The sequence below is a fragment of the Macrotis lagotis genome, chromosome 7 (genome assembly GCF_037893015.1).
Source record: "Macrotis lagotis isolate mMagLag1 chromosome 7, bilby.v1.9.chrom.fasta, whole genome shotgun sequence".
NCBI classification, from domain to species: domain Eukaryota; kingdom Metazoa; phylum Chordata; class Mammalia; order Peramelemorphia; family Peramelidae; genus Macrotis; species Macrotis lagotis.
Window position 1 is genome coordinate 208,191,328 of NC_133664.1, and position 14,624 is coordinate 208,205,951.

A 14,624-nucleotide genomic window follows, 5' to 3' on the forward strand; every position below is an offset into this window, starting at 1 on the left:
GATGGAATCAAATACAAAAACATTTTCAAAGCTAAATGTTGGAGATACAAATAGAAATTTGAGATAATCTCTTCTCTCAAAGAACACAAATTCTAATTTGGGGAGACAATAGAGAAGGGCTGTTGTTCATATTCAGTTTATGGCAGATGGATAAGCCAGGTGATACTTACCTGATGGCAGGACAAGTAACGGTATCTGAGAGCCATTTACACAGAGTAAGTAACTGAACCATGAGAGCTGATAAGATCACCAAGAGAGGGAAGTGGAAAGAGAAGATGACCCAGGAAAGAGATTTGGGGGGTGTCCACATTGCTATTCAGCATGGAAATATGGACCTTGACATTTCCATGCCAAGGAGGTTACATATACTCATGGATCTTGGTATTTCCAAGACAACGAGGTTATATGCACTGATTTGACTAGGAGGAAGAACTAAGGAAGTTTTGAATTTTCTATAGTTCTCAGAGAGTAGACTTCTCTCTGCCAGGCAGTGATAACATTATGAAGGGAGCAAGGCTGATTGTGGCATGATTTGAGCATTGGAGTTAGGAATGTCCAAGTTCAAATCCAGCCTCAGATACTTATTAGCAGTGTGACTCTGGGAAAATCATTTGCACTATCTGTGCTTCTATTTCCCTGTGCAAAAAGGGAATGATAATAGCATCTACCTCCCAAGATTAATGGGGGGAAATGACATAATATTTGTAAAGGTCTTTGCAAAAGACATTATATACCTAAAGCACCATGGCTATTACTACTACTACTACTACTACTAGCTATTATTTCTACAGTCAAGCATCTGAAAGTACAATTTAAGAGGCTTTCAGAGTATTCAGGTGCAAACCTGTTAGTCCTACTCTTCTCTGCCCTGACCAGGTCACATCTGAATAGAATGTTCAGTTTGGAGTGCTAATTTTAAGAAATGCAGTATGCCTCTTCTGCTGCTCAGAGGCATAGGATTTGGGCCCTAGTGAAATAAGAGATGCAATGCATAAGGACAAAACCAGACAGGATACCATTATTAAATGAAGAAACTACTCCTTGCCAGGGCTGGCTGCTGAGTCCATTCACTGTGCTCTGTTATGGGTTAGCCAAGGTCAGAAACACTCAGCAGTCCTCACTAACAACAACCTCAAAGCCGGAATCTGGAGAAAAATGATTCTCTTAAGAGTCCAGATGCACGTTCCTCTACCATTTAATCCAAAGTGCCAACTTTCTTCTGAGTTTCTGTCTCTGTAACTAATGGTCAGTCCTTTGGAAATAGCTAATTATCTTGTGGAATCTGTTATTGAGACTCCTTTACCACTCACAGGGGATATTGTCATAGGGAATGAAATAAAATCAAATTATACAAATCCTAGAAATCCTAGGCTCAGATTAAACTCATTTTAGTGGATTGTCTCTTAGGAGACATTGCATAGATCAGTGGGTCCATAGTCTCTTGGGAGACATTACACTAATTTTATTATTCATGTTATTTAGTACTGTTGTTTTGCTTTTTGAGTCTATCTAAAAACTAGCTTATATTGTAACATGCATGTTTGTTCCTATCCATTTTTAAAAGCCTAATTCAAACCTCCCTAGATTCCTATACTCTACCCCCAGTCAAGGAAGTTGTCTACCTTGCTTACTCTACCATCAAATCCTGTTGCATAACTAAATCAGACTTCAAAATACTATAGGAAGTATGTCTAGAGAAATCATAAGAGATATGTAGAAAACAGAAAGCATATTGGTGCTTGGAGCTAGGAAATCAGGATTTGAATCCCTGTTCTACCACTTGTGGGAAAATCATTTCCTTTCTTTGAGCTTCAATTTCCTTATAGGAGAAATAGTGGGACTGGGCTAAATGATCCCCCAAATCCCTTCCAACTCATTTGGGTCTTTTTTCCCCATTTATTCAATAGCTGCTGCACATTAAATATTAAGACTTGCAGATGAATGATAAAATTGGCACTTGGAGGTAGATGCTTAAATTTTCAGAAAAGTCATGGCAGCTGGGAAAGAAAAGAAGTGAGAAAGGGAAGGAAAATCCATTTTAATGGGATAGAATTATACAGAACAAAGCCCACTTTCAAGACTTTCTTCATGAGTAAGACAACTCAAGTACCTCTTATGGACACTAAAGTCCAATACAGATTTGAAGATGATCCCACAGAGCATTTTCTTAAAAGGTACACAACCAAGTTGCTCTTGTGTTTTGCTTTGGTGTATGTTTTGAGGGGAGGAATTGTTTTTAATAAAATGAATCAGCTTCCTGGCATAGCACTCTTAAGGTGTCTCTGAAAAACTTTGGTACTGATTGGGTAAAATGGAAGACACTGGCATAGGACTGCCTAGAGTGAAATGATCTTTACCAAAGAAGGTGCTGTGCTCTATAAGAAAAACAGAATTGAAGTATCTCAAAAGATTAAATGTGTAAATTTAAAAAATCCCTCAAATGTTCATATGTACTTGACCTGTAGTAGAGCATCCCAAGCTCTAATTGGTTTGATCAACCATAGTTGGACACAGTATAATGTGACCCCAATGTAATGATGTCATTATGGTCTTCCTCAAGAACAGAGGACAACAACCAATCAAGATGAAGTAGTTGATTTTCTTTTTCTCTTTAAATCTCAAGGCTATCTAGGTGGGTCCTCTCTCCAAATCCTAAGGACCAAGATAATTTGAACAAAAGATGCACTTAACTTCAGTCCATCTCACTTTCATCCATTTTTATTCAGTGCCTCCTAGACATATGTTACTATGCTAGGCACTAGGAGCCAGGTCCAGTTAAAGGAAAACCAGTGCTAGTACAGATAACTTTCACTGGCTGCTTAACATCTGTTAAGGGAAGAAACTAACCACAAAACAAATTCCTTATTCAACAGCAACAGAACCCCCTCCAAGTGAGATATATATATATATATAAATACACATATATGCATATATGTATATATGCACATATAGACATACTTACATACCATTCTGCATTAATGTCTAGGTATACCCACTTGATTGTATATGCATGCATATACAGGCAAATGTGGATATATAAATTAATATATATGTTGCACACACACGCGCACACACCACAGATAGACAGATAATCTTGGTGAAGCTATCAAAGACACTATGTCTCTGCATTTAATGTAAACAGTCTGCCCTAATTGCCTGCAGCATGCAAAACTTGGAAAATCCAGAGATTCACAGTTAAAGAATACAATTGGTATGCATGTGTCCTTTTCCATCTGTGGGGGGTTTTGTTGGAGCACCAGAGCCTCTTTGCCTATTTGGCCATTAGGATGGACTTTCATAACTGAGCTGGGGGTTCTTTTGAATCTCCAACCTAGAGCAAGGCCTGCCAGGAACCTCTTGAGGTGCCCAAACTTCTGGGCCGATTTAACACACTGAGGTCCACGTGTGTAGTCCTGCAAACAGTTTTCCGTGGTGGGCAAATGCAGCAGATCGAGATGAGACAGTGCTTCTTTTTTTTCTTTTTTTTTTTGCTTTCTGCAAATTCCTTTCTGTGCTAACGCATTTTGTAGTCATTAGATACAGATGTTTCACACAGTTGTCCTTTAAAGTCCAAGTCCACTGTGAAATCAAGGTCCCGCTATGGAAGGAGGGAGGGAGGGAGGGAGGGAGGGAGAGAGAGAGGGAGAGAGAGAGAGAGAGAGAGAGAGAGAGAGAGAGAGAGAGAGAGAGAGAGAGAGAGAGAGAGAGAAAAGGTCAATTCACCTTCTGCCTTCCTGCAGACAGAATTCATCAAACCTCTCCTGCACAAGTAGGTACTTAGCTCTTAAGCTTTCTAGGGAAGGCAAACTATGGCAAGCACCCAATAACCTAACCTTATATCTTATTCTCCTCACATTTATTCCAAAATATTTAAACAAAAATTTCTCTGTTGGATTGCAACTTTTACTGGGAAATGGTCTGGACCTGGTATTTGGTTCCAAGAGAACTGGGCTATGAAGTGGACTTAGACACTCATTAGTTCTTTGACCTTAGACAGGTCACTAAACTCTTCTAAGGGACCATTTCCTCATCTGTGAAATGAGGGGAATAAGACTTCCCTGTCTATGTCACAAGGTTGTTTTGAAGATCACATGTGTGAAACACAAACAATATCATATGTGTGAAAATGCTTTGTAGACAGGAAGCATCAAAAGACCATGAACTGTTATTTTCTTTAGTAGTTCAGTGGTTCTCTCTTGCTTGCTGAGTCAAGTTCAAACTCCTCTCCTGTATTATTTAAAACCCTCTTCAATTTAGCCCTAAACCCACTTTTCAAGTCTTATCTAGTACAATGTCTTTCTATAGACTTGACATTCCAACCATATTGGACTAATCTTTCCTTCCTAAACCATGCTCTATCACCTTTGAGCCTCTGTCCAGGATTCTCTTCATGCCTATGATCTCATCAACTCCTATGAATTCAATTATTAACTCTATGCTACTAATTTTGAAATCTGTTTACCCAGAGCTAACCCCTCTCCTGACCTCTAAACTCAACATATGCAAGATTGAACTTATGATTTTCTACCCTCAAACTCTCTTCTTCCAAGCTTCCTTACTTCTATTAAAGTCACCCAGTCACCTAGGATCACAGCCTGTGTGAACCCAAACACATCACTCTTTCTCACCCAATTTGTGGCCAAGTCCTGTTGAATTTAACTTTGAAAGAAATTATTTTTTTCTATTATATTAATACCTAATTATTAAATTAGGATTAAGACTTTTTCTCTTTATTTCCTAATTTAGAGACCAGCTCCTGTAAAACAGTCAGTCTCTGAAGGACAAATACTGATAGATGAAATTGCCCAAATGCACCCAGAACATGCTCCTCCAATCTTGGGCAGGACACCACTCAACTAGAAGACCTTATTTCTGCTTAGAGTGTAAACAGAATCTAATCTATGTAAATTCCAGTCCAAAACCATTAAGTCCATGTTGTTGTACACTTCCACTGGAGTTTAGGGTAACCCAGTAATCTGGGTAGAGATGCATTCCTTTGTCCAGAATCCTGGAAGCAGCTGAATCTCATATTCCTCCTTTTCTCAGCAGAAGGAAGTGAAGGATTTCAGCCCATCTACCCATTTGAAAGTCCATCCCCATATTAATTCTTCAACAATCAGGGTTGATTTTTCACCTGTTAGAAGCAGCTCCTTTTCTAAAAGTATATTAAAGCATTTGGCATTCCCATTAAGTGTCTTTGGTTGAAAGAGATCACTGATCCTCAATTTGTTGATTAATAGCCTACATAATTAATAAATTGATTATCAATTGCCCAGAAACTCTTATCTTGTTTTTACTTTTCTCAGTTTCAATGTCACCTTTACATCTTTTTAATACAATCCCTTCTTTCTAACATTTGGAGCAGGTCCTCATCACCTTATGCCTAGACTATTGTTTCAATGGTCTGCTGTTGGTTTCTGTTCCTCAAACACCTCCCTATTCTTGTCCTTCCCTCAAAGAGATCTTTCTAAAGCATGAATCTGATCATATCTGTCTGTCTGTCTGTCTATCTGTCTGTCTTTCTCTCATACACACACACACACACACCCCTTTGATAAACTTCAATGACTTCCAATTCTTCCAAGATCAAATTTTAAAAAATTTTTATCATTCAAAGACCTTCATAAATTACCACCTCCTTCAAATACTTTTCCAGGCTTCCTGCACCTTACTAATTGACCTAATACTGGTCTTTATGCTGTTCTTCCCACAAATACCCCATCTCCAAACTCTGGGCATTTCCATAACTGTTTGCCATCCCTGGAATACTCTCCCTCCTTATCTCTGCCTCTTCAAGTCTTAGCTAAAATCACACCTCACCTATAGGAAGAAGCCTTTCTTGAGTCCCTTATTTTGAAAGCCTTCCCTCTATCAAATATTTCTTATTTATCTTTTGTTGTCTTATACTTGAGAGTTAATTACAATCGTTTGCCTTTCTTTTTATTCCAGGATAGTGCCTGTAACATTTCTTAGTGTTTAATAAATGTTGATTGACTGACTGCCAGAAATACTCTCTGTCCTTATCTTTGCCTGATGGATTCTTCCCAATTAATAAGTCATTCAAATGCTATCTCCTCCATGAAGTTTTCCCTGATACTCTCAGAAAAAGGGTGCATTCTCTCTTGGACTTAATGTGACATTTTATATCATGCCTCCCACTTATCATATAATGTAATATATCACAGCTATGGGTGTTAATGTCTGATTTTCCTACCAGGTACTAAACATCATAAGGACAAAGGACTGAAGAGGTCTTGTCCAAGTACTTCTTTTTCCTACATAGTTTTAACTCGGTGCTCTGCAAACCATAAACTCTAAATGTTTGTGGAAGGAATGAATGATTAAATGTCAGTACTCTTTTTAATGGGGCAACCAGGTGGCACAGCAGATAGAGCTAGAACTGGCCTGGTGTCTGGAAGATCTAAATTCAAATCTGACCTCAGACACTTCCTAATTCTATGACCCTGATCATTTAATCCTGATTGCCTCAGTTGCCTCATCTGTAAAATGATCTGGAGGAGACAATGGCAAAGGGATCATGAAGAATCAGACATGGATGAACAATAAAACTATTTTCTAAACATTTGACACAGAGAGGGAGAGTAGAGGAGGGGACCAAAAGAGTCTCTGAAAAAAGGTCCTTATTATCAAGAATGAAAATGCCCAAGCTCATCCCTTTACTTCCCACTGGACTACATTCAAAGGGAACTTATTGTGGATTCCTTCCATTTCTTTTGACTGTGTTCAAGGTTGTTGTTGGTGAACCACAACAACAGCTCAAGCTACATAAAGATCCCTGCTAGTGATTTACTCTCTGTACTGAAGTCTAACACCCTGCTAGTGATTTACTCTCTGTACTGAAGTCTAACATGGGAATCTTTGTTCAAGTCCCTCTGAAGGAGTTTTTTAAACCCTCCTTCTTTTCCTCAACCTCTAGGCTAGACAGTTTCTCTTATAAATTGCCAACCCTGAACTCACCACATTTTTTGCATTTGGTTTCATGGAAATGGTCCCATAGATCTCCTCACCCCTCCTGACAGTGAGATAATCTTCTAAGTAGAAAACTGTCTGTTTCCAGTGGGTGTAAGGAGCATCAGGGGCTGCAAGATAAACAAAAGAAACAAGAATGAAGTATGAGGAAAAAAACTGAAAAACAAACAGAAAGACACACACACACACACACACACACACACACACACACACACACACACACACTCAGAGAACTGGAAGAGTCTTAGCCCATGGCTCTTAGCATATTATAGCACTCAATACTTTCTTACCCATACTCTCTCCCATCCTAACCAGTACCTATAAGATGGATTCTGGCAATTAAAGCCCCTATTCTGACATCTTGACCTGTCCTACCCATCACTAGTGAGCATGTTAAAAAAAATAACCTCTTTCCTATCCTACCCACCTTTCTACCCCACATCAGAACTCTTAATTCTATACCCTCAGCACATCTAGTTAATGCAAAAGAATCTAATTGGTAGAATTTTAATTAAAATGATAAAGAGAAATGAAGAATTTTGGAAAGTATCTAGGAAAAGATTAGAGACAAACTTAGAGACAAGAGACTCTTCATATATATATATATATTATATATATATATATACATATATAGAGTCTACATACATATATAGATTTTTTACATATATATATATATATATATATATATATCTTTAAATTACTATGTACTCCCACAGGATAAATTCACATCTGAGTAAAACTGATCCTGATTTAATCCCTCAAAGCTACCTATCCTGCTTTGCCTATATGCTGAAAAGTATCTAATGATGAGAGGACCTAAATTCAAAGTCTACCATCCTTATACCACTGTGTTTAGATTAAAAATAGAATTTATATATTGAATGAATAACTTAAAAGCAAATCGCAACTATAAGGACTGAACTTCAAAATTATAATAATTAGAATCCCAACTCTACCACTGGCTGCCTATGTTACCCTATGAATGTTATTTAAACTACCCCTATGTTCAGTGGCCTAGGGCTCTCAAACTTGTAGAAATTTGAAAAAATGGCAGTTGGGAGAACATCCTTCAATTTCTGTTTCTATATCAGTAGAAGGTAGTTGAATTAGAGAGTCTTAGATAATTTCTTCACTTGGGGTTTGTGAGCTTGGAATTTTTTAAAATATATTTTGATAATTTTTTTTCCATTCTACTGTTTTCTTTTTTTTTCTTTTTAATTATATGTATTTTATCTTATGCATGTTCTGAGAAGGGACCCATAGGCTTTTAGTAGACTGCTGAAGGGGTCTACACCAAAAAAAGATTGAGAACCCATGTTCAAAGATTTCTTCTAGTTAGAAATTTAACATCCAGTGATGCACTACAAGAGCTTTAGGAGAGCAAATGAGAGATTAGACTAAATTGTCTAGGACTAACCCTCCCAATACAACTAACCTATACTGTTCAGACCCATGACCTTAATGACCAGACCCATGACCAGACCCTACTCTGTACCTTCATTCCAGTCTCTAAGTTTTCTGACTAAATGAAATAAAGTCAGATATTAGTTTCCATCCCTTGCATCCCAAATTGTGATGACATAACAATTTGACAACTCAGTCAAGATGTCAGACAAATGCAATCTATTATCTCACTGTGATCAGATATCTGAAAGAGAGCTATTCTTTTCATAAACCCACCTACATCAACCATCATATAGGTAATGCAGAGAATTATGAATGTAGAAAACTTATAATCAGAAACAAGTTCTGTAATCTCTAATACTGTAAAATTTTGTTAAGGTATAGAAGACTGTTTGATCCTGAGATGTAAAACTGACTCCTGATATCTCCCCATTTCACCTTCACCCAACTTTTGTTTCCAATTTACTTGACCTTTACTACTGACTGACATGACAGGAAAGGACATGTTGAACTTAGAGGTCACATTCCTTGGGAGAGGAAGGACCCATCCGTCTTTTCCCATTGGAGAATACCTGGCCCCTGTGCTAAATCACTCCCCAAGCACCACCCTTTGTCCAACCTACTATAGAAGTGCATTTAAGAGGAAGCGCCACCCCTTCTTGACTCTGCCTTCCACTCCAGGATGTCTGTTTCTTTCTTTCCTAGGCCATGTGCTCCTATGCTAGGTCCTGGTGGTCTACCATGGGTCCCCATGCCAAGTAGCTAGAGTAGGCTGGCTCTCTCTCTTTCTCTCCCTCTCTCACCCTCACTCATACTTCACCTAACATGTCCTCAGTGCTTACTTACTGCTTTTCTAGTAGTTTTAACCTATATTTTTTGTAATGATTTGTAATAAATCCTGAGCAGTTTTAAAATCCCAGGGAGCATGCAAATTCCTTTGCTTTTCAGTAACCCTTGATTTCTATCTTTAATTGGAGACCCCTAAATCCCATTGGTAACATAGGTATTTGACTCAATTCCTTGAACAAATGAATACTAAACTCCAACAGGAACTTAATTAATTAATTATATGACTATTTTGGAGTCTAGAATTTCCTTATAGGCAAGGCTTCCTTTTAATTCAATTATTCACTCAACATTTATAAAATACCTACTGCCCAAAAGAAAGTGAATTTCTTGAAATAAGAGTTCTGAAAATCCAGGCTTTGGTAAGGTTCATTGAGATTCAAATGGGGTACTTGAGAATGCCTTAAACCCAAATCACTTTGGCTTTTCTTGATTAATTAATAAGTCTGGCCCCCCTTTCCATTGCTCATTGGGTTTTGCTGGCTGAGAGTAAATATAAATAGAAGACACTCTACAGTTTCTCAAGGTCAGTCTCAAACTGTGTCATCCAGAACTGAACATAATGCTTGAGATGACAGGAAGAGAGAGTAAATAGAAGATACTTAGGGCCCTACCCTCCCAGATTGATGTTTTTTTTTGTTTGAGTAGTTTAAAAAGAAACATTTTTTGGTCTCATTTCTTATCTAGCCTGAAAGAGTATTGCCTCAAACAAATTGAAACCTGGCAAAGATCTTAGCTTAAAAAGGTCAAGGTCTTCCACTGCATCTGGGGCCATTTCTAGTTGATCTAGATCTTGACACTGAACCTATTTGACTCTGGTACCTTTTAGGAGGATAAAGTTTCCTTCCTTATCTCTTTTTAACATGATCTATTTTTGCTGCTGCTTTGTCTGAGATAAGGATTGCTGCCCATGCTTTTTTTACTTCAGCTGAAGCAAAATATATTTTGCTCCAACCTTTTACCTTTACTCTATATGTATCTCTCTGCTTCAAATGAGTTTCTTGTAAGCAGCATACTGTAGGATTCTGGTTTTTAATCCACTCTGCTATTTGCTTAGGTTTTTAAGGGAGAGTTCATCCCATTCACATTCAAAGTTATGATTACTAATTCTTTATTGCCCTCCATGCTATCTTCCCTCTGTTCATATTTTCCCCTTCCCCCCCTTATCCATATTCCCCAGTATTTTGTTTCTGAATACCACCCCCTTCAGTGTGTTTGCCCTCCTATATCACCCCTCCCCTTTCTTTTTTTTCTTTTTCTCCCCTTTTCCCTTCCCTTCCTTTGGTTGGTTCCTCTTTTTCCCCCACTCCCCTTCCCTTTCTCCATCCCCCCCTCCCCTTTTCTCCTTTTAATACTTGAAAGGTTAGATGTTTTATAAGCTAATATGTAGGTTGACTTTAAGCCAATCTGATGAGAAGAAGATTCAAGTGTTTCTCATCTGCTCCCTTCTCCTCTATTACCATAGGTATTTTGTACCTCTTAATGTAATGAGATTTACCCCATTCAATCCCCTCCCTCCTTTCCTGTCCCCCATTTTTTAGATCATTTTATCTGAGTCATAGAAAATTCTGAATGTCTATCACTTCTAGTTCAGTAAATTCTATGTAATAGAGTTAAAATTCTTGAGTTATTAGAGTCTTTCTCCCAAGTGGGGTTAAAGCCAGTTACATCCCATTAGATAGCAGTCTCATGGATAGATCATGAATGTCCATCATTTCTGGCTAGGTATATTCTCTCTGTTAGAGTTACAATTCTCAAGATTTATGAGAATCTTTTTTCCCCATGCTGGGATATAGTCAGTTTCAACTTACTGGATAGCAGTTTTTTCCTTTTACCGCCCTCCCTTTTTTTTGTTACTTTTTCATGTGTCTCTTGAACCTCCTGTTTGATGTCCCAATTTTCTGGTCTTTTCATCAGGAATTTTTGGAATTCTTCTATTTCATTAAATGTCCATCTTTTCCCTGGAAGAGAAGGCTCAGCTTTGCAGGATAGTAAATTCTTGGCTGCATTCCAAGCTCTCTTGGTCTTTGAAATATCTTGTTCCAGGCCCTTCGATCCCTTAATGTTGATGCAGCCAAGTCCTGTGTGATCCTTACTGTGGCTCCTTGATATTTAAATTGTTTCTTTCTGGCTGCTTGCAGGATTTTCTCTTTTATCTGATAGTTCTGTAATTTGGCCACAACATTTATTGGTGTTTTCATTTTAGAATCTTTTTCTGGAGGGAATCAATGTATTCTTTCAATAACTACTTTGCCCTCTGGTTCCATGATATCAGGGCAGTTTTCCATCACTAGATCCTGTAATATTAAGTCCAGGCTTTTTTCCTCTTCAATGTTTTCAGGAAGTCCTATAATTCTCAGGTTGCCCCTCCTTGATCTATTCTCAAGGTTAGTGGTTTTGTTAATGAGGTATTTTGCATTTTCTTCTATTTTTTGATTTTGTTTAACTGGCTCTTGCTGTCTCATGGAGTCATTAGTTTATGCAGACTCCATTTTTTTTTAGGCAGGAGTTTTCTTCATTAACCTTTTGCAACTCCTTTTCCAAATGGTCAGTTCTACTTTTGAAAGAGCTTTCCATTTGACCAATTGAGGTTTTGAGAGAATTATTTTCTTTTTGCATTTGCCCAATTGAGGATCTGAGAGATTTATTCTCATTTTGTATTTGTCCAATTGAGGATCTGAGAGATTTAGTCTCCTTTTGTATTTGTCCAATTGTACTTTCTAAGGATTTGTTTTCTTGTTGCAAGGTATTAATTCTCTCTCCCAAATTTTCCAGCTGATGTTTAAGCTCCTTCCTTATTTCTTCAAGGAAGTCTTTCTGTGCTGAAGACCAGATTGTATTCTCCTCAGAGGTTCTAGGTCTTTCTGAGTTAGTGTCTTTCCCTTCAACGAATTTTTTGATGGATCCACCTTTCTGCTGACCCTTCTTCATTTTACTAAGACCTTGAGTTTGGGAGGGGCTGGTTCACAGGGGCTTGGGATCACTAAGGCTTTACTCACTGAATGCAATTTCTCTGGCTGGCCAGTAGGAGGTGCTGGTTGCTTCCTCTGGAGTATCTGTGACCTTGATTGAGGTCTTCTCCCTTTGCTTGAAGGGAGGAGTTGGAGCTATTGAATTCTTTTGCCTTCAATCTATGGTGGGCTTTACTCTAGCCTGAAGTCATTCCTCTCTCCATTGTCAGCTGGGCCGGTTCTTCTGCTCAGACACCTGGGCCTGAGGCAGAAGTAGTCTGCAATTGTTTGTTCTGAGGAGAGCTCTCAGCTGTAATGGAGGTACAGACTGTGAGTTCCTCAGATCAGAGGAGCCCAGGGATGGTGTCCGCAGCTCTCCTGCACCAGAACTCTCCCCCCAGCCCTGTCCACAAGCTCCAGAGGGACAGCACCAACACCAGTGCCTCTGCTCCCTAGTTGACTCAAGCCCCTGCCATCTAGCCCCACCGCTGATCCAGCAGGTCCAGCTCTTGGGCCCTCAGAATCCCAACTCCAATTCAGCTGCTAATCTGGCTGATCCCAGGCTGATCCTCCCTCTGAGCCCAGACTCACCCACCCAAATTCCTCCAATGCTGCTGCTGGAGACAAATCCTGAGGTAAATGCTCTTTCTCTTGGTTTTTCTTTCTGGGTTTTGTGGGTCAGATTTCTTTTAAGAGGTTTGTCTCATATGATAGATGGGGAAAGATCAGGAGACTTTAGAACTGCGCCTGTCTTCTCTCTGCCATCTTGGCAGGAAGTCCCCTTTTTGACTCTGGATGAGAGAATGGGACTAAAGATTTTGCATAGCTCTGCCTCACTTAAATCCAATTAACTTGCAAGTTAATATATCATCTTACTGATGTCATTCATTCTCTTCCAGAATGAAGGACTAACAACCAAAACTACCTACTACAAGTAATGGTAAGTTCTGGTATAATATAGACAATGATAAAGATACCCTCCCTGTCCTCAAGTTGCTTAGATAAGATACCTATGTATCAATATTGCTGGTTTCTCAACTTAAAGAGTTCCTATTTCATAAATGTGCTTATTTCCTCTATTGAGCAGATCCCAATAGTTCTTCATGAGTTGCTGTAGTCTAAAAATAAAATAAAATCATTCCGTGGTAGGTATTCATCTGTTGATAAGACCTTTTCAACCTTTAATTAGGTTAGCCTTTAGATAATCAAATGAAAAATCCTGGCTTGTACTTGAAACCTAGTCAGCTCTGCAGAACCTTCAAAAACATGTGTCTGTCATTACCTTAACACCACAATGAGGCTTTGGAGGAAGACCTTGGTGGAATGACACAGATGAGAAAAAAATATATATGCAAAAGAGCATTCTTTGTGAAACTGTTATCAGATCTGATAAAACTATTTTTCTTCCTGAGATCAGAGAGGACTTTATGGGTGAGGTGGCATATTACTGTATGTAATCCACCACTAGCCATGATGAAGTGGGGAAGCATGGGATTCAGTTCAGAACCTCTAGGTTTCATATCCTAGTTCTATTTCTTTCTATCGCAGTGACTTGTCACCAAGTCATTTCACTACTTTGTAAAACCAATTTGTAAATTCAAAGGGCCGTGAAGAGCCTTCTAATGGGACCCAGAGAGAGCAAATGTCCTTGTGGATGGAGCATCAGACCTGAAGTCAAAAAGATCCCATTCAAGGGTAAATCACATTACATGAAGAGAAACAAGGGACCTATTGCAATAGAGGGGAAGAAGGGAGGAGGTGAGACCTGCCTGAATCTTATTTTCATCAGGTTTGGCTCAAAGAAGGATTAACATACACACACTCAGTTAAGAAACTTATCTTTCCTTCCAAAAATTAAAAAGGGAAAGAGGGAGGGGGAAGGAAAACAGGAACTAATTGAAGAAAGGGAAGGAAGAAGGGGCAAAGAGAAAATATAGGGAAGGGGGTGGATATAAGAGGGAAAGCACATTAAAGGAGGTAATATTCAGAAGTAAAATACTGGGGGATATGAATAAAGTGGAAAAAGTGGGTAAATACAAAAAGAGGGAAGATAGCATGGAAGCAATAAAGAGTTAGTAATTAAAACTTTGAATGTGAATGGGATGAACTCTCCCATAAAACATAAGCAAATAGCAGAGTGAATTAAAAAACAGATACTACAATATACTGCTTACAAGAAATGCCTATGAAGCAGAGAGATACATATAGAGTAGAAGGCTGGAGCAGAATATATTTATTTATTTTGCTTCAACTGAAGTGAAAAAGGCAGGGGTAGCAATCCTTATCTCAGACAAAGCAGCTGTGGCGCAGTGGATAGGGCACCAGCCCTGGAGTCAGGAGTACCTGAGTTCAAATCTGGCCTCAGACACTTAATAATTACCTAGCTGTGTGGCCTTGGGCCCATTTTCCTTGCCAAAAAAAACCCTAAAAAAA

At 38.7% G+C, this 14,624-nt stretch overlaps 1 protein-coding gene across 1 annotated transcript in view; it reads right to left on the reverse strand.

Moving 5' to 3' along the window:
- Positions 1–3,514: 3,514 nt before the first annotated feature.
- PRMT8 (protein arginine methyltransferase 8) overlaps positions 3,515–14,624 on the reverse strand; it is a 166,909-nt gene continuing 155,799 nt past the window's right edge. The window contains exons 9-10 of the mRNA XM_074195191.1: positions 6,979–7,100; positions 3,515–3,598 (exon numbers count right to left, since the gene is read on the reverse strand). Coding sequence (XP_074051292.1) covers positions 3,515–3,598; positions 6,979–7,100 — 206 coding nt within the window. The remainder of the gene's footprint in view (positions 3,599–6,978; positions 7,101–14,624) is intronic.